This window comes from Orbicella faveolata, unplaced genomic scaffold (assembly GCF_042242905.1).
Source record: "Orbicella faveolata isolate gen_17 unplaced genomic scaffold, um_ofav_v1 contig_13, whole genome shotgun sequence".
NCBI classification, from domain to species: domain Eukaryota; kingdom Metazoa; phylum Cnidaria; class Anthozoa; order Scleractinia; family Merulinidae; genus Orbicella; species Orbicella faveolata.
In genome coordinates, this window is record NW_028301540.1 from 26,148,555 (window position 1) to 26,167,874 (window position 19,320).

Consider the following 19,320-nt stretch of genomic DNA (forward strand, 5'->3'; position numbering starts at 1 on the left):
TAGACGTGATCGTGAACCAAGCAGAATCCCAGCACAAACTCAAGAACGTCTGAGCAACAAGAGCAGAATTTGTTTACGAATGTATCTGTTCGAGTACACCTTCATACATACTGTTATCTAAATAATATAATCGTTCTAATTCTACAAAAAGTAATGGGGTATTAAATCAAAATCCGCAGTCGTTACTGAGACAACACAGAAGACAAAGAGATTTCAAGACCCACTTTGTCTTTATTGCAGCAGATCCTAGCATAATGCATGTTTTATCACCGTGACCTTTGCGTGATTTCAGAACGTAGAGCCCCCAGTTGCATGTCTATGTTAATTTAAGCTAATTTAGCGTCGTTTGTTAAACCATCACGATGTCAACAACAATTAAACCCAATCATTCAATTCGACGTAAACGGTTCATACGACGGACCACTTGGTGAAGCACAATGTTGTGTCGCTGTCTAATTTTAACCGTCGAGCCAAATTAAACTTAGTACAGAAAACGAAAATGAGTGAAAAATTATACATTTGACAGCATAGTGTTTATTATTTAACTGGCCTTAGTAGACCGTGGAAAATTTCACAATGAATGTGCCCGGAATTCATTTCTCACTTAGCCTTTTAAAATACGGGCTCTTTCCCTGCTGTTTAGTGATTTATATTTATCTTTATTAATGTAAAGTGGTTTAGACTTTACTTGGTAAAGGTTTATGAAGTTGTCAAATAAGGGTACACATCGAGTTTGATAGTGGATGGGGTGAATTGAATGGGTTCCACTGAGATTGTGACAAGCAGATGAACAAATATTAGTCATGAATGATTAACGCCTCTTCCCTTTACCCCGAGGGGGGCACGGGGTGAAGGGAAGAGACGGCTGGAATTCAGACTATGATGTAAGATACCTTGAATTATTTTTGCCGTTCATGATGCACTGCTACTTTAGTCTGCCTTATCAACATTTAACTTCTCAAGGGAAGAGACGGCTGAAATTCAGACTACTTACATCACGGTCTACATATAAAGTGCCCACCCATGCGCCAACAACATAAATTTGAACTGGAACGAAGAATTTCAAAACTATTTATAAGAACTCGACTCAGTGTTTTTACGAATTACACCCACAGCCTTAGAGGAGTACAGCCCTGTTCTCATAGAATTTCAGAAATAAAATCACCAAGGTAGCAGCAAGTTCCGTGCCACTAACACCAAGTAGAAAAAGAGTCCCCCCTGAACACAGCCCGAAAAGTTTAGTTATTTAGAACGATCGGCTAAAGCGTCGCAATTGATGTGCATTCGCTAGAAAAAATACAAAAAGCTGCCTCTAAGATGGTGCGTTTTTATCCGAGAGTGAAAGCAGCTGAAGGACCGTCTTTCAGACCTGTCCCTGCTGATTTTGCGAGACTTAGCGCAGATAAATTCTAACAAGGCACCTCAAATAACGCGCATGGATCAAACTGAACTTGTTTTTATATCGCTTGTTTGTTTGTTTGTTTGTTTGTTTGCTTTTGCTAATTCATTTTGTTCTGCATCTGATATCGATAATCTTTTTGTGTTATTGCCGATCAGCAGTAGGGATTTTATAGCCCCACATCTAAAGCATGGCTCGCTTTCTTGTTGGCCTAAATGACATACCGGTTAACCTACATGTACATTCTAGCACTCTTTTAGTCTTAACAGCACTTTGGTTAGCATAATTTACCTGGTTAGCTTGTGGTTTATAATTCGTTTTTTTTTTTTTACTATTACTATTTTTTTTTAACTGCAGTTAGTGGTCCTGGTTCGTATGGCTCACGTGGCTCGCTGGCTCAAAAATTAACAAAACTGTCTCGATGAAATGGCCTGTGTTCTGATCAACTTTTCAAGGCAAAATACCCTTTATAGCTTTACGTCTAGCACTCTTAATTTTCACGGGTCAAACTAGCTATTTAGATATGATATACCCATAACATAGCTCTTTCTTTAGAATCTTTTATTTGTCAAGAGATTCGTATACTAGAAGAGTTATGAGCCTCAAAAATCAGTTGAAATTTTACATATAAATTAAGTTGCGATAGTTGTATTTTTCAAACGGTCAAGAAGTAGACAAAACGTCTTTACTTCAAGATAATTATAACTTTTAGCTCAGAAGAATGATCAAAGTGTAGATTACAAACTGTGTGAATATGAAATCCAGCCAAGTTCGATTCCCCTCTTTCTGTACTGGCCTGTTGAAAATGTGCAATTTTGCATAAATTCCATCGGCCATTTTGGTTCATTGAGAGGTATTTCGAACTTTCCTAGATTTGACAAAAATGTGAACTCGCTGGGACTTTGGAGGTATATTTCTGAAAATAGTTCACCAAAAGGGTCGTTTTGACGCAATAAAAGAAAATCAGAATTTTCCTACCTGTCGTCGGATTCTCCATATTTACAGGCAATGGCTCTTAAATCGCAGTCGCATTTCCGAATGATTTTACAGTGCAGGAAGTTTCCAGTCGATGATGTGAAAATAAAACTATTAAACTCATAAAATCAAATTGATCTTGGATGACTGAAAAGACTGATATGTAAGGAATGTAAAATTTCGAACATTGCGATGAACCATCGAAACAATGCGTTAGTCATGCGTGATATTTTGCACATACTTGTGGGGAAGGTAATTTAAAGCCTCATCTTATCCAATTATATTTGCCTTTTTAGCATCATGAGTGTTTCTATTTTTGATCGAGCCAACCCAATCTGGAGCATTCTACCTTCTCTAACGGAAGTCGTATGCTAATTAAGAAAAGTGTAAACAACGTCTAACTGATTTCACTTTTCGTCCTTGTGTCTTCTCACTTCTTTTTGATGAGTTACTTTTTTGTGTTCTTATCAAGGCCTACGCATTCCTTTCAAAAGCTGTGAATAAGAACCAGGAGGTTTGTAATTTGTGAACTATGTAGGTGTCACCATCTACGGGTATATTCAACTCACAAAGTGACCAGCTCCCAGTTGGCTTGATTGCTGATTTTCAGTGTCACGAATTCAAAATAGATCAAAATAAAAATCAAAAGCGGTCAATAGATAAAGTCCAGAATCTGGGAAATGAAAGAAGGTAAATATGCAAAGACTCTCGCCAAAATTCTGGTCACAGCAATTCTTCTTATGCGAGATATGCCGAGAATTTTTTACCCAAATTTATAGAGATTTGTATGGAGACGCCATGCTGGTGCACATCCATATGGGCACCAACATGGCGGCTGGAAACCAGCAGAAACATCTGTCACTGAGTTTTGCTACAAAAGCGTGAATTTTTCCCTCAAGGAACTCTAAAACATTAAAATAATACTTTTTCTAAGACACGACCTGTTCAGATAGCCAAGTTCCCCGAAATAAGTCACTTTTTTAACCATCATGACAGCTCTCTAGGCCGTCATGTAAATGCCGCGTCACGCAAAAGCTTAGAAATTCAAGCGTAATGTATCACAAAACCAAGAACCCATTCGGAGCGAAAATTTGTATGAATATTAGTTTTAAGCTGCTCTTTACATCATTTAAGTAAAATCTCAGGAAGATCAATAGTTTTGTAGTTCGAATTTTGGTGACGTCATGTGAAAACCAGCTATAGCTCAGTTGCGGTATCGCAGAAGTCGTGAGTTCGTATCATGTTCAAGCCTAAATTTTTTTCAGGCTTAAATTTCAGAGCTGCTTAAGCTGTGTATATAACTGCGATGATCAATCATGTCTTCATATTTTTCTCCACAGTTTGAAGGATATTTAATATTTAATATATGTATGTAGGAATCGGCCATCGTTCAGTTACGATTACGTAACTGTAAAAGAGTTCCAGTCACAACTAACTGAACATCACTTTACTTCCACCATCTTAAAGATGATCCGGTATTACAGAGATAACAATAAATTATAAGCAGAACTTTAAACATAGCCATTTTCGTGAGTCTTCTTTTCCTTTGTAGCTTTAAACCAGCTGGTTGTTTCTACGTCTCGCTTACGGGACGTAACTGGTACAAACCCAACAGTTTACAGTTTAGAACAGCTTACAGTTTATTTATTTCCATTCCCGATTGCTCATATTGCCGGTCTCCTTTCTTTCCTTTTTTTAAAAATGGATTACAACGCTATATACTTATTAATTCTGGTTGAAGTACAACTTCAAGTTCCAAATAGCGATTTAAGTTCTAAGGTAAGAGGTTGATTGATGTTTTATTGTTGTGGAATGTTCGAGGAAACCGAAATCTACCGGTTGTTTAGCCACCAGTTCCTGTATCGCTACTTTTGTCGGCAAATCGCCAAAGTCGCTTGTTTTTCATAAGAATTGAATTTCAATCGCAGGACCGAAGGTCTGACATCCTGATGATAGCTCTGATGGATGCAACTGAAGTTTTTCGCATCCATGAAGTGTTGCCATGAGAGAGTGCTACTAAACAAACAGTGTGCAGTCATACTTGAGATCATCAGATAAGATCTTAGGCTCGATTAGCAGCCGCTGTTCGGGAAGGAGCCCGCGCTCCTCCCCCGAACTCGGAGAGGAACGTAGACCTGACTCGAGAAAGCGGCGGAAATCGAGCCTAATAAGATCTTGGATCGGTTGTATTCCTCTGCAGCATGTATTGATTGTACGTTCTGACAACATACGTCCGGCGGTCAGTATTGAGGAATTTAACGTAAAGCAATGTTTCCTTTCTACGTTTAACTCTGATAAAAGGCGCAAGGTCATGCTTCTTTGATTGGGGGTGGTTTCTAGTAATATGATTTAACAAAAACCTGCAGTTTCAGATGCGGGTCAATCATTTCCTTCCTCAGTCTAACGTTTGGGGTGATCATCCCTCTTTTAGCAGAAAAAATTTATTGGGTCAAAGTCAGTTTTATTCAGCAAAATCTACTTTTGATCATTTATTTCTTCTAAAAACGAAATCAAGGAAGATCACTCTAAACGTAGCAAGGTAAATAAATTAAATTTACATCGAAAACGCTCATTTGTTAATCATTACAATTAAAATTCACCACCAGTTCTCCGATTTACCGTTATAAGAACGTGAGACGTCACAAGATCAAAACAATATGTTTAAGGTAAGGGTTTTATAATAATTAGGAAGAATTTCAGCCGTCTCTTCCCTTGAGAAGTTAAATGTTGATAAGGCAGACTAAAGTAGCAGTGCATCATGAACGGCAAAAATAATTCAAGGTATCTTACATCATAGTCTGAATTTCAGCCGTCTCTTCCCTTCACCCCGCGCCCCCCTCGGGGTAAAGGGAAGAGACGTTAATCATTCACGACTAATATTTGTTCATCTGCTTGTCACAATCTCAGTGGAACCCATTCAATTCACCCCATCCACTATCAAACTCGATGTGTACCCTTATTTGACAACTTCGTAAACCTTTACCAAGTAACGTCTAAACCACTTTACATTAATAAAGGTAAATATAAATCACTAAACAGCAGGGAAAGAGTCCCTATTTTAAAAGGCTAAGTGAGAAATGAATTCCGGGCACATTCATTGTACATTTTTTCACGGTCTACTAGGGCCAGTTAAATAATAAACACTATGCTGTCAAATGTATAATTTTTCACTCATTTTCATTTTGTATACTAAGTTTAATTTGGCTCAACGGTTAAAATTAGACAGCGACACAACATTGTGCTTCACCAGGTGGTCCGTCGTATGAACGGTTTACTTCGAATTGAATGATTGGGTTTAATTGTTGTTGACATCGTGATGGTTTAACAAACGACGCTAAATTAGCTTAAATTAACATAGACATGCAACTGGGGGCTCCACGTTCTGAAATCACGCAAAGGTCACGGTGATAAAACATGCATTATGCTACGATCTGCTACAATAAAGACAAAGTGGGTCTTGAAATCTCTTTGTCTTCTGTGTTGTCTCAGTAACGACTGCGGATTTTGATTTAATACCCCATTACTTTTTGTAGAATTAGAACGATTATATTATTTAGATAACATTACGTCAGTGTCAGGTTTGTTAAATCTTAAATTGGTAATTACCTTAATTTTCCAGCACGTTGGACGCCATGTTCACGCCGCCTCACATGCAACATTCAATTTCTAATAAAACTGGGTCGTGCAGTCCCACGAGCGCTAGTTTCTTAACTACAAAACTGTTATCGAGTTCAACTTTGAACGTAAAATTAAGTTCATTCTATTGAAGCAATAAAGTTACAATGTTTCTGTGCATTTACTTTAGTCTATAACGGAGTTTATACGCAGTTATAACGCGTTCAGTTTCAAAGTAAAGCCTCTTCTGTCTTTGCTTATCAAGCAGATCTCTATTTTATTTTATTTTTCTTACAGCAACTGATGATTTGTCGGCAAATCGATTTCTAGCCAGGACTGATAATTATTGTGTATTTTGGCATCAATCAAATGCAACAGAACGTGACATCAGAGTTTTTAGGAGTTTGAAATGAAAATATGTAAGACATTTGTAAGAAATCGGGGACAAATCGGTTACGAGCCGGCAAACTACATTGGTAACAATTATTAAATTATCGTGTAACTGCTGTGTACAAAAGAGTTTCTTTACTTTCAGCTTAAAACTGGAGTAATTGAGGCCAAAATCTTATTGGACGTTATTAACACACATCACTGAAGGTATGAATCGAAGCTTCGCCTATTTTCATATATTTGAAATGCGTAAACACAATTTTATCGATTGCCACTAGGTACGGTCCAGAAAGACTGACGGATGTGTCACATTTCTGAAATCTTAACAAGGTAAACACTATTTACGGTCACTTAAAGGATGTTTAAGGGCTTCGTGATTCCAATCATTTGAACGGTGTGTGGTCACTCCTCCCTTCCCAGAACGTTGTCCTGATAACGTGATCATCCAGCTGACTGATGCTCGACTGGCCTAGCAAATACTGCACGTTGAAATTTTTGCACGTTTTGTCATAAGTCAAAAGGTTGATCTTTTCATATCCGCCCACCTACTCTACCCTTCTAGAGACTTAATCTCGGGCGAGATGCACAGGGTTCCATGTAATTATTATATTATCCACCATCCGGTCCGAGATTACATACATGCATAGGCGTGCGGATACCTTTGGGAGCTGTGACCTACTTGCCCGAAAAATTTACGCAATGCCCGAATGCAAAAGTGTTGAAATCGGGATGCAAACCAACCCAAATAACATGGAAAACAAAAAATGTTCACAATTCCCACATCTAATGAAACTACTAAAAATAGTTAAATTCAAAGCTTACACAATCAATCAATCATACTCTGTCAACAGTCTCAATCCGAGTAAAATCTACAACTTGTTAATAGAAAAATTCTAAAAAAGGTAACTAACTAGAAACTTTATTAACGAGTTTTGGAAATCACGCAAACAGCATTATTTTTTAATGTTTTCTCTCAATTGTCGTTGCCCGAATCATTAGCGTTTTGCCCGAAGTCCCCCTTGCCCCCCACCCCCCCCCCCCCTCCCCCGCTCGTGCGCCTATGCATATATGATCTCGCCTTAAAATAACAGTAAATAGTAGGCAATGTAAGAAAAGACCGGAAAAAAGAAAATACTGAACAAACAAGCAAACAAACTAACTCTGTTATGTGTAATTTCTTGGAAACTTTTGGTTAAAAAAATGTCCAACACCAGCCAAGAAAGGGACAAAACTATATTCATTTGCATTCAGCATCCGGCCGCCCACTCCACTCATAGGTTCAGCATGTTTGTTTTACTTTATTAAATCCTCATTCTTGAGATTCACAGTAGTTCCCTATAAGTTACATTTTTATTTCCATAGGTATCTTCAGTTACCGACAGAAACTAAAACTAGAATATATGCCGACCGTACACACAGGCTCCGCCGTATTCGGCTCAAGCCTTTCCAAAAAAACAAAGGGGCAAAGAAACTCCATTTTTTCCAGTAACCCTGTTTGCTCAAGATTCACCTGGGCGTTCCACTGATCTGGGTGAATTGCTGTGAGGAACTGTTTCAAAGCTAAATTTGAGCAGCAGTCTTAAGTACGCCTAGCAAATAAGGGAAAATACAGGAGCCAACGTTTCGTGGACTACGTACCTGATCACCTGAGAACGTTCACGACAATCTCAAGGTTTAAAATATTCGTATTGTCTTTGAAAGTCAATTAAACCATTAGAGGAAAATCAATGAAACGTCTGAAACGTGGAGATGATACGATATTTTCTCTACGTAACCACTGTCCTGCCGCCGACGCAATACAAAAGATAAGCGGTAGAGTTGGTTACATTGAAATCCACGTAAATGCAGCTTAAAGTAACAGAGGACAACGGCCTCGGGATATAGAAGCTCTACGAGAGATAATAAACAGAGAAAGTAATCAGTTCAATTCCAGTGTACTGAGCAAAGAAATTGTTTCGTGCCCTGTTTGAATATTTACAATTAGATGTTGCCAAGTGTGCAAAGTAAAGAAAGAAGCCTTCTCAGAGCCGGAGGGTTTCAGCATTCTTCCAAAATAGTAACACCTCTCTAAATAGAAAGCTACTTTGCGGCGTTTCTCAGTACACTCAGACACACAGTACACACAGTACACTCAGCGTGTTATATAGATTTTCCCCGAGACCTGACTGGCTCTCACGCTTAGTGCTTAAATGACAATATGATATAGTGCCCGTGCTGCTCTTAAAAGAAAGAAATATTCTTCAATTTTGTCTTTAAAATACTGAAAATTGTATGGTTTGGAAACAAGAGTGTGGCAAATATGGACAACCCGTAGCGCATAAACAATGCGCGTGCCCTATTCTATGGTTCACAAATATTATCACTCACTCGTCTCCCCGCCCGAGACAACAGTGTTGTTATTTGGCAAGCCAAGGACTCCTTTATTTAACACCGCTTGCATAGAAAACTGATTATACAATCTTACTTATCCGTGACTAATCGACAGACAAACATCCCTCGGAAGAAAATAATCTGTACCTGAGTCACTTCGCTGGTTCGCGTGAGTTATGTAAAGTTTCGTGACTTTCGATTCACGGCCTTGGAAGAAGTGGATTAGTGGGCTGGAAAAACTAATTTCAACGTTATCCAATACACAAACTAAGTAAGAAACGAGATTGACTTAAAGAAACTCAAAACAATTTATTCTGTATTGATTGATTCTGTAGGAAACTTTGCATGGCTATTGAATCATTCAGTCAATGTTCTCGGCAAGAATGTTCACGCCATGTCTAAGGTGTGGTTTTATGGGGGTGTAGCAATGAAAAAGGAACAAATTGATATACCATCCTACGTGATTTGTTGTCTACGGCGTTTGAAATTTGATATCAACAGAGAAATCCGTAAAATTATTGTGACCCAAATGGACCAGATATGTTTGTTTTGCCATTTTGTTTACATTATGACCACGATCGAGTCCCAGTATTGGATGTTTAGCTAGCTTTATGCGCAACCTCTCTATTGACCTTCATTTTAAAAATACACCCTCTTCGTCGAACGATCTGTGAGATAAAAAGTAATTAAGAGTCCCTGTCCATAAATATGGAAAATAACTCGGCAAGGGTCGAAAATTCGATTTCGCTCATATTCCTATGGTAGATAGGCTAGGGCATGACAAAAACTACTGGATAGTTTTTTTGGCAAAATATCCTTTAATTTCAAAGAAATATGCAAATTACCTAATTCCGTTAAAATCGTCATTTGACGCATCATTTTATTAAACAAGTTTGAGAGCCTCGCATGCAAAACCACATTATTCTTCCGTCTTTAAAACACTGAAATATTTTTGTGCAATGTTTAATTGTGTACTGGGTCGATTTTAGGGAATGTTGCGGTTTTTGTTGGGTGCAAAATAATTAAATTTCGAAGACATGTATTTCATTCACTTAAAAGTACTTCATTAAAAATAATTGATTTTCACCATGTGCGAAACCTTCAAACGGATTAAGCTTCTGGTGGTTGAATCGCAGAAGGATGGTCTACAGATTCCTGTAAAAATTTATTTGGGCAAATGATCGTGAGCGACGCGAGAGCTTTTCAAAGTACGTTAAAAATGCGGATATTTGACCATCCGTCGTCAAATTTCAATTTACGGTTAGACATATATTTTAGCACGCGCCACATGTCTTGAGCTATATTAAGTTGAAATAGACACAGAGCTGATAATTTCGAAATGTTCTAACCTTATTTGCTGTAAAAGGTAGGTCCAAAAGCCGATTTGACGTGTTTCTGTCACCATTCGTCGCACATAAAGCAGAGGTTTGCTTTTGTTTACACAACGTCCGATGTACATCGCCAACTGTCAGCTTATTTAATGGTCGAATACCATTAATCTATGACCCTCTTTCGACACATATGATCACCACTGCATCTAAGTCAAGAACGGCTAAGTGATTTGTAGATAGTTGCTTGCTTTGCACTACACCAAAATATTACGTTTGATCATCGTTTGATCTGAGAACCGGGTGTATCTATTGCTGTTTGAATCCTTGCTTCCAGCGGTTCCTTGTTTGTTGGTCACGCAATGCTGTCATCCCATTTTAGGGGGTAGGGGTAGGACAATTTCTATCCTAATACGTAAGGCTCCGTAAGGCTTGGAACCACAGGGGAGCACACAATCTTGTTTAGTAGGAAGAGATTAAATTAAGCAATGAAAAGAATGAATAGTTAACCATTACCCGTACACGCCCTGCGTAAATACTGTAACGCTAAACTCGTACCTAGGTCTTTTCGCGCTTTGGAATTATTTTTGGTTTACATATAATACAGTGGGCTACTCTCGGGGGGAGATTGGAGGTGGCCGCTTAATAGAGGTTGGCCGCTTAATAGAGGTTGGTGTACCTTGAATATTTTTTCACTATCGGGTTATAAATTTAGCTAAATTTTTTTACAGGCATGGAGTCAATTCAAGACAATCATGGTAGACGTCATTCTCGGAGACCCAGGGGAAGTTATTAGGGGTGGAGAAAAAGTCTAAACGGGTCTTCGCCCGAACTTTTTTCTCACACGTTTAGACTTTTCCCCGCTTCCAATAACTGCCCCTGATCTCCGAGGATAACGCCTATAATGATTGTCTTGAACTGACTCGACTCCATGTTCACTAAGAAATTTATAACCCGATGGTGAAAAAATATTCAAGGTACACCAACCTCTATTAAGCGGCCAACCTCCATTAAGCGGCCACCTCCAATTTCCCCGAGAGTAGCCCACTGTATTATATGGAAACCAAAAATAATTCCAAAGCGCGAAAAGACCTAGGTACGAGTTTAGCGTTACAGTATTTACGCAGGGCGTGTACGGGTAATGGTTAACTATTCATTCTTTTCATTGCTTAATTTAATCTCTTCCTACTAAACAAGATTGTGTGCTCCCCTGTGGTTCCAAGCCTTACGGAGCCTTACGTATTAGGATAGAAATTGTCCTACCCCTACCCCCTAAAATGGGATGACAGCATTGCGTGACCAACAAACAAGGAACCGCTGGAAGCAAGGATTCAAACAGCAATAGATACACCCGGTTCTCAGATCAAACGATGATCAAACGTAATATTTTGGTGTAGTGCAAAGCAAGCAACTATCTACAAATCACTTAGCCGTTCTTGACTTAGATGCAGTGGTGATCATATGTGTCGAAAGAGGGTCATAGATTAATGGTATTCGACCATTAAATAAGCTGACAGTTGGCGATGTACATCGGACGTTATGTAAACAAAAGCAAACTTCTGCTTTATGTGCGACGAATGGTGACAGAAACACGTCAAATCGGCTTTTGGACCTACCTTTTACAGCAAATAAGGTTAGAACATTTCGAAATTATCAGCTCTGTGTCTATTTCAACTTAATATAGCTCAAGACATGTGGCGCGTGCTAAAATATATGTCTAACCGTAAATTGAAATTTGACGACGGATGGTCAAATATCCGCATTTTTAACGTACTTTGAAAAGCTCTCGCGTCGCTCACGATCATTTGCCCAAATAAATTTTTACAGGAATCTGTAGACCATCCTTCTGCGATTCAACCACCAGAAGCTTAATCCGTTTGAAGGTTTCGCACATGGTGAAAATCAATTATTTTTAATGAAGTACTTTTAAGTGAATGAAATACATGTCTTCGAAATTTAATTATTTTGCACCCAACAAAAACCGCAACATTCCCTAAAATCGACCCAGTACACAATTAAACATTGCACAAAAATATTTCAGTGTTTTAAAGACGGAAGAATAATGTGGTTTTGCATGCGAGGCTCTCAAACTTGTTTAATAAAATGATGCGTCAAATGACGATTTTAACGGAATTAGGTAATTTGCATATTTCTTTGAAATAAAAGGATATTTTACCAAAAAACTATCCAGTAGTTTTTGTCATGCCCTAGCCTATCTACCATAGGAATATGAGCGAAATCGAATTTTCGACCCTTGCCGCGAAATTAAGAATTTGTCTGATTTTTACGAGCAGGCACTCTTAAGAGTGCCTGCCTGTAAAAACCAGAAAAATTCTTAATTTCGCGGCAAGGGTCGAAAATTCGATTTCGCTCATATTCCTATGGTAGATAGGCTAGGGCATGACAAAAACTACTGGATAGTTTTTTTGGCAAAATATCCTTTAATTTCAAAGAAATATGCAAATTACCAAATTCCGTTAAAATCGTCATTTGACGCACCATTTCATTAAGCAAGTTTGAGAGCCTCGCATGCAAAACCACATCATTCTTTCGTCTTTAAAACACTCAAATATTTTTGTGCAATGTTTAAATGTGTACTGGGTTGATTTTAGGGAATGTTGCGTTGTCTTTTTGGGTGTAAAATAATTAAATTTCGAAGACATGTATTTCATTCACTTAAAAGTACTTCTTGAATATAATTAATTTTCACTATGTGCGAAACCTTCAAATGGATCAAGCTTCTGGTGGTTGAATTGCAGAAGGATCGTCTACAGATTCCTGTAAAAATTTCTTTGGGCAAATTATTGTGAGCGACGCGAGAGCTTTTCAAAGTACGTCAAAAATGCAAATATTTGACCATCCGTCGTCAAATTTCAATTTACGGGTTAGACGTATATTTTAGCATGTGCCACACGACTTGACCTATAATAAGTTGAAATAGACACAGAGCTGATAATTTCGAAATGTTCTAACCTTATTTGTTGTAAAAGGCAGGTCCAAAGCCGATTTGACGTGTTTCTAGTCGATCTCTCACCATTCGTCGCACATAAAGCAGAAGTTCGCTTTTGTTTACACAAGGTTAACGTCCGATGTACATCGCCTACTGTCAACCTATTATTGGTCGAATACTATGAATCTGTGACCATCTTTCTGCGCTTATGAACATCACTGCATCTAAGTCTAAAACGGCTGAGTCATTTGTAGATAGCTGCTTGCTTTACGCTTCGCCAAAATATTGCGTTTGATCGATTGTTGACCATTGCTGATAAGCGTGTCGGCGCAGCACGATCTTACAGCCGTTATTTGTTCGTCACGCAATGCTGTCACGGCATATGCTGCACATTTTGATCTGTTTTGTATAGAGTACTCTCGGGATAACTGAAACAATTTAATCATTGTTCATCTGTTTGTTCATATATATAATAATATGTGTATATTTATATAATCGCGTTCTACGGTGTACGTGGCGTCGGTCCACATCACGTTTGTTGTACGTTCTGACGTTTCAGACAACAGCTGATAAAGCTAGTGCCTGTACTCACTAGAATTTTAAGAAAATCGCCATAAGCAAATTATAGATCAATGAAGTAAGAACTAGCTGAAATAAAAATACGAAATCACAACGTGTCTAATTCGTGAGAAACACAGACTAAATTTAATTAGTAATTACATGAGTAAATAGCCCTGGCCATGCCATTTTATTTGGCGTATTTTGTTTGCTTAGTGGCGAGGCATTGGTATGTTGTTGTCAATACAGTCCAAAATTATCGTCAGTAAAATATTATAAATAAAACACCTATTGACCGGTTACCTCCGCGGCCACCATTTGGTCATTCCGATAAGGGTTTCATTATTGTCTTTACCCCTTTTAAGCGGCCACCCAAAATTTAAGAACTTTGTTTTGGAAAGGGCGATGGCAGATAAGAGTCTGAAATTGAAGGTGCATGACGAGTGATAATTCAAACACACGTCTATCATGATTGTCTTGAATGTTCACCAAGAAATTTATAGCCCGACAGTGAAAAATTAAATATTCAAGGTACACCAACCTCTATTTCAGCGGCTACCCCCATTAAGCGGTCACCACCCATTTCCCCGAGGGTAGCCCACTGTATTACATGTAAACCAAAAATAATTGCATAGCGCGAAAAGACCTAGGTATGAGTTTAGCGTTACAGTATTACGCAGGGCATGTAGGTAGCGGTGGTCGAGTAAAAGATAACAACAGGGGCAATGGTAAACTATTCATTCTTTTCATTTCTTAATTCAATCTCTTCCTACTCAACACGATTGTGTGCTCCCAGTGATTCCAAGCCTTACGGAGCCTTACGTATTAGGATAGAAATTGTCCTACCCCTACCCCCTAAAATGGGATGACAGCATTGCGTGACGAACAAGGAACCGCTGCAAGCAAGGATTCAAGCCATCAAACCATGATGATCAAACGTAATATTTTGGTGTAGTGCAAAGCAAGCAACTATCTACAAATGACTCAGCCGTTTCAGACTTAGATGCAGTGGTGATCATATGTGTCGAAAGAAGGTCACAGATTCATGGTATTCGACCGTTAAATAAGTCGACAGTTGGCGATGTACATCGGACGTTATGTAAACAAAAGCAAACTTCTGCTTTATGTGCGACGAATGGTGAGAGAAACACGTCAAATCCGTTTTGCACCTGCCTTTTACAGGAAATGAGGTTAGAACATTTCGAAATTATCAGCTCTGTGTCTATTTCAATTTAACATAGGTCAAATCATGCGGCGCATGCTAAAATATACGTCTAACCCGTAAATTGAAATTTGACGACGGATGGTCAAATATTTGCATTTTTGACATACTTTGAAAAGCTCTCGCGTCGCTCACAATAATTTGCCCAAAGAAATTTTTACAGGAATCTGTAGACCATCCTTCTGCGATTCAACCACCAGAAGCTTGATCCATTTGAAGGTTTCGCACATAGTGAAAATTAATTATATTCACGAAGTACTTTTAAGTGAATGAAATACATGTCTTCGAAATTTAATTATTTTACACCCAAAAAGACAACGCAACATTCCCTAAAATCAACCCAGTACACATTTAAACATTGCACAAAAATATTTGAGTGTTTTAAAGACGGAAGAATGATGTGGTTTTGCATATGAGGCTCTCAAACTTCTGTAATAAAATGGTGCGTTAAATGACGATTTTAACGGAATTAGGTAATTTGCATATTTCTTTGAAATAAAAGGATATTTTTTCCAAAAAAACTATCCAGTAGTTTTTGTCATGCCCTAGCCTATCTACCATGAAAATATGAGCGAAATCGAATTTTTGACCCTTGCCGAGTTATTTTCCATTTTTATGGACAGGGACTCTTTAGACCCTTAATTATTTTCGCCTACGTACCTATGTATACGGGGGCTGGTGGGTCAGTTCTTCGTCGCGTCGCTTTGGCTTTAACAAGGACTGATACTTTTTTCATTAGTAATCTATTTTATTTCAGCTACATGCAGGATGATATTCTTTTCATTTTTAATCAATTACATGTGCAAGAGCGGTTAAAATAAATCGTACATACATTAAAACCTAACCGTATAAATAGACGCTCTAAGCGTTAAGACCATCGTAACTTCGATCTAAAAGAACAAGCTGATTACAAAGAGGGCAACATGGATTTAACACATCTTTCTAGTAAGTAAAATAAGCGTCAGTGACTAAGTCATTAGTTGCAACTTTTGATACTTTGATTAGGGATTCTTTTTATGTATGAAGTCGACGAAAGTATCGTCTGATTTTGCCAGCATTGTTTTTCATCCCTGTCTGCAATAGCTGTCTCGTTTTAAAAAAAGGATGTGCTTTAGCCTTCCTAATCTTACGACAGTATTTTCCTTGCACTACAAATGTCCTTGTCAAGCACATCAAAACTAAATATATATAACAATGCTTTCTGAGGCTCTTCCAGGAGGTATTAAAGTTTTGTTTCTTAATTTACTAGATTGTGAAAAAATTAACTTTGATGCTAATTAATTTTATTTGCAACCTCTTACTTGAAGAAAAGTAATCAATTTTATCCAGACATTGTTTCCACTGTACGTGTACTGTATGCAAAATCAACTAGCAAAACTGGCATCAGTTGATTGGTTACCTTGGTTACTGTACATGTTAATATATGGGGTGTATTTTTATATCCGTAGACCGTGGTAGTATTCTTGTTGGCCCATGTAGAAGTCGGATCAACGTTGAAACTAAACAGACCACGCTCTATGCAATCATTTTACAGACGAATGACTTGCAGCGGAGGAAATCTCCTTAAGATTCACACTAATAAATGTACCAACGGACAGTGTGAGGCAAAGTTAGATGGGACGTCGACACTAGAAAGTAAAGCAAGTAAGTGTTGCTATAATGCTACCGTCCGCGTTAACACAGGCTACGAAATTGCCGAACGCTGATTGATCAGATAGTCACATAGCAGAGGAAAATTACAGCAAGTTGAATTAAGTCCAGACTGAACGAATTGGGATGGATGCAAGGATCATTAGATTTAGTTTTCGCTGATTTGAGATTGCTTTGAGTTATACGCGACAGCAAGATTAATTAAAATTTACCTGCTTTAAAAAAAGTAACGATCCGATCTCTGCTTTTGGAGAAGGAAGGAAGAGGGAGGGACTGATCATGAGAGAGGGACTGAGGGGGGCGTCGGTAATATATTCTATTAAAATCACCAGACAAGGACCTTGGGCAGATAAGTTCACGGCAGAAATATTTAACAGGGAATTCAGAACCATTTCCGTTTATTATATTTGCATACAACAGAAATTTTGTCAGCTTTCAAGATTAAATTTGTGTCAGCTTTTCGCTAATAATGTATTTTTTATTATTTTTTATAAGAATTTAGGATCAAGACTATCAGTGCTACAGGAAAGAAGTGCATTGAGTTTCGTGGTCATAAATACACTTACGCACTAAAGGCGGCCGTCAACAGCAACAATGTTACTTTCATAGCGGTGAGCGTGACAAAAACTAGTTTCAGCTAATCAGTTTAAAGTGGTTTTCAAATGAGTGTCACAAAACTAGGGAAATTACTACGCTGAGCGAGTGCCTTCAAATACTCGCGCTACTTTGTCATAGAATCAGTAGTAAAATCAAAAGGAATTGTGATTCACTCGATTACGTTTCCCGGGATTTATGATTGGTTCTCTGGATTGTCTGAGTCCTATGTGATTGGCCAGAATGGTATATGATGATTATTAAAACTCAAAATAGAAGGCCAAACAATATACAGAAAACCTCACCGCAAAGTTACAAAACTCAAATCAAAATTCTACCTTTTCCTGGGTTAGCTTAACCGGGCTCTCAACAACCCGGCCCAGGAGCTACGCTTTCAGGCTGGCCTAAATCTTTATATTATACGGGATGGTTTGTCCAAAATGGTTCCCCGCGAGGCTGAACTGACAAGAATTTGGGTACCTATAGGACTGAGTTGGCACTTTGTGACTGCATGAGATTTATCGAGTTGTATGTTCATGTCAGTAAAGACGTGACAAACTGAAACAAAAAGAATACTAATAATACCAGACGCTCTAAGAGCGTTTGCTCAGGCTTCGTACCGCAAGTAAGCATATGCAACAACACAAAAACTTTACATTGTGTCTAGACACCCGGCAGCCGGGAGGGGTTTTCAGAAAACTAGTACTAGATACCCGGCAGTCTGAAATTATTATAGAATTTTCACGAAATAACTTATTACTTAGAATAGCAGAACTTTGTTTAGAAATGCCAAGCGATTTCAGGTATTATTTTTGTAGTTGAGGAAATTTTCGAGCTTGGACATACTATAAAATCTCGATTTTTGACATTTTGTCCACAATTCAATGAAAAAAATGTTTTGTCAGAAATGCCAAGCAACTCTAAATAACGTTTTGTTTTAGTAGTGGACGAATTCTCCCGGCCATACTACAAAAATCTTCACTCACGGGCAAGGTTGTTCAAAATACTAGCTACCCGGTGGTCAAACATTCATAGATAATCAATTTCCGCGAAGATCATCGTTATTATTTGAAACCTCGCGAGAGTATATGAATATTTTGATCTTTGGTCATAAACACCACGCGATCATGTTATTCAATGATTTGAGTTTGCAAGTTGTCCGATGAACTTTGCGTGAATTACAGGCACGGATTTTCAAGAAAATAAATAAGCTATATATACCCGGCAGTCAGAAATTCTTTCCGCAAGTTCGAAATGTCCATTCTAACCTGCTGAGAATGCTCGATCTCTGTTTGGAAATGTCAAGCAATATAATTCGTGGGCCAATCCGTTCCGAAAACGATCGACATCTTCTTCGAGTCTTCCCCAACCTTTTGTCACAAATCACAGCATTCTCACGAAGAGCGAGAGCTGTCACATTCTCATCTCCAGTTTCCTCGCACTACGCTAGGAACGCCTGGGACTATGTCCCCCCATTGGGCGACCAAGTACGACGACGACGACGACGACGACGACGACGAACGGTTTGCATTTTTAGACTCAGGCTTTCCTACGGAACCCTGGGTTAAAAGCGCTACTTACTGTAAGGTTTGGCCTGATTTAGAAGATTAGATTTGTTAGATTTGTGTCTGTTTTGTTCTCTTTTGTATTTTCAGAAGCAAAGATGTAACGATACCATTAGCAATGAGTTCCAGTTTGAGGAGGAAAAAATTGGAAAATACCGTGTATACAAATACAGCATTGATAATAGCATTATGTGTCTAGGAGTAAAGAAAGGCTGTGATGATGCGACCTTATATTTCATCAGTTTAACTAAAGAGAACGGTCGCGATAGGCGTTGTTACTTTGAAAAACGATGAACACCAACACGGTAGTTCTTTTTCTTGTATTTGCAATCATTTAAACAAAATAAAAACCAGCAGTTATGATTAAGATTTGTATTTTTTGTGGAATTCTCCCTACGTGATAAAATGGTTATGATTCATATGTAAAGTTAGGTGATACTGTCTTACTGACTTTCCATTTGCATTATTAAACCTTTTTAAACCACTCCTTCTGATTAACACACCACTTGACGCCGACCAGTTTTGGAGACTTTATTCTTCATTATAAATGTGGTTGTACAAAACAGCGTCCCGGAACATTTTTGCGTATATTTTCTTGCGTTTGACTGGTATTCTAGTCATGTAATTAATTGAATTATTGTCTTATCTGGAGACTTAAAAGAAAATCATTAGTAGAAGAATCGAACCAAGTCGATGAGGTAGAG

General features: G+C 38.2%; 1 protein-coding gene across 1 annotated transcript; it reads left to right on the plus strand.

Moving 5' to 3' along the window:
- The first annotated feature begins 16,260 nt into the window (after positions 1-16,260).
- Positions 16,261-18,983, plus strand: LOC149115800 (uncharacterized). The gene is made up of 3 exons (XM_089283853.1): positions 16,261-16,451; positions 16,953-17,068; positions 18,707-18,983. The coding sequence occupies exons 1-3, from the start codon at positions 16,325-16,327 to the stop codon at positions 18,908-18,910; spliced, it is 447 nt and encodes a 148-aa protein (XP_089139979.1). The 5' UTR covers positions 16,261-16,324; the 3' UTR covers positions 18,911-18,983.
- The last annotated feature ends 337 nt before the right edge of the window (positions 18,984-19,320 follow it).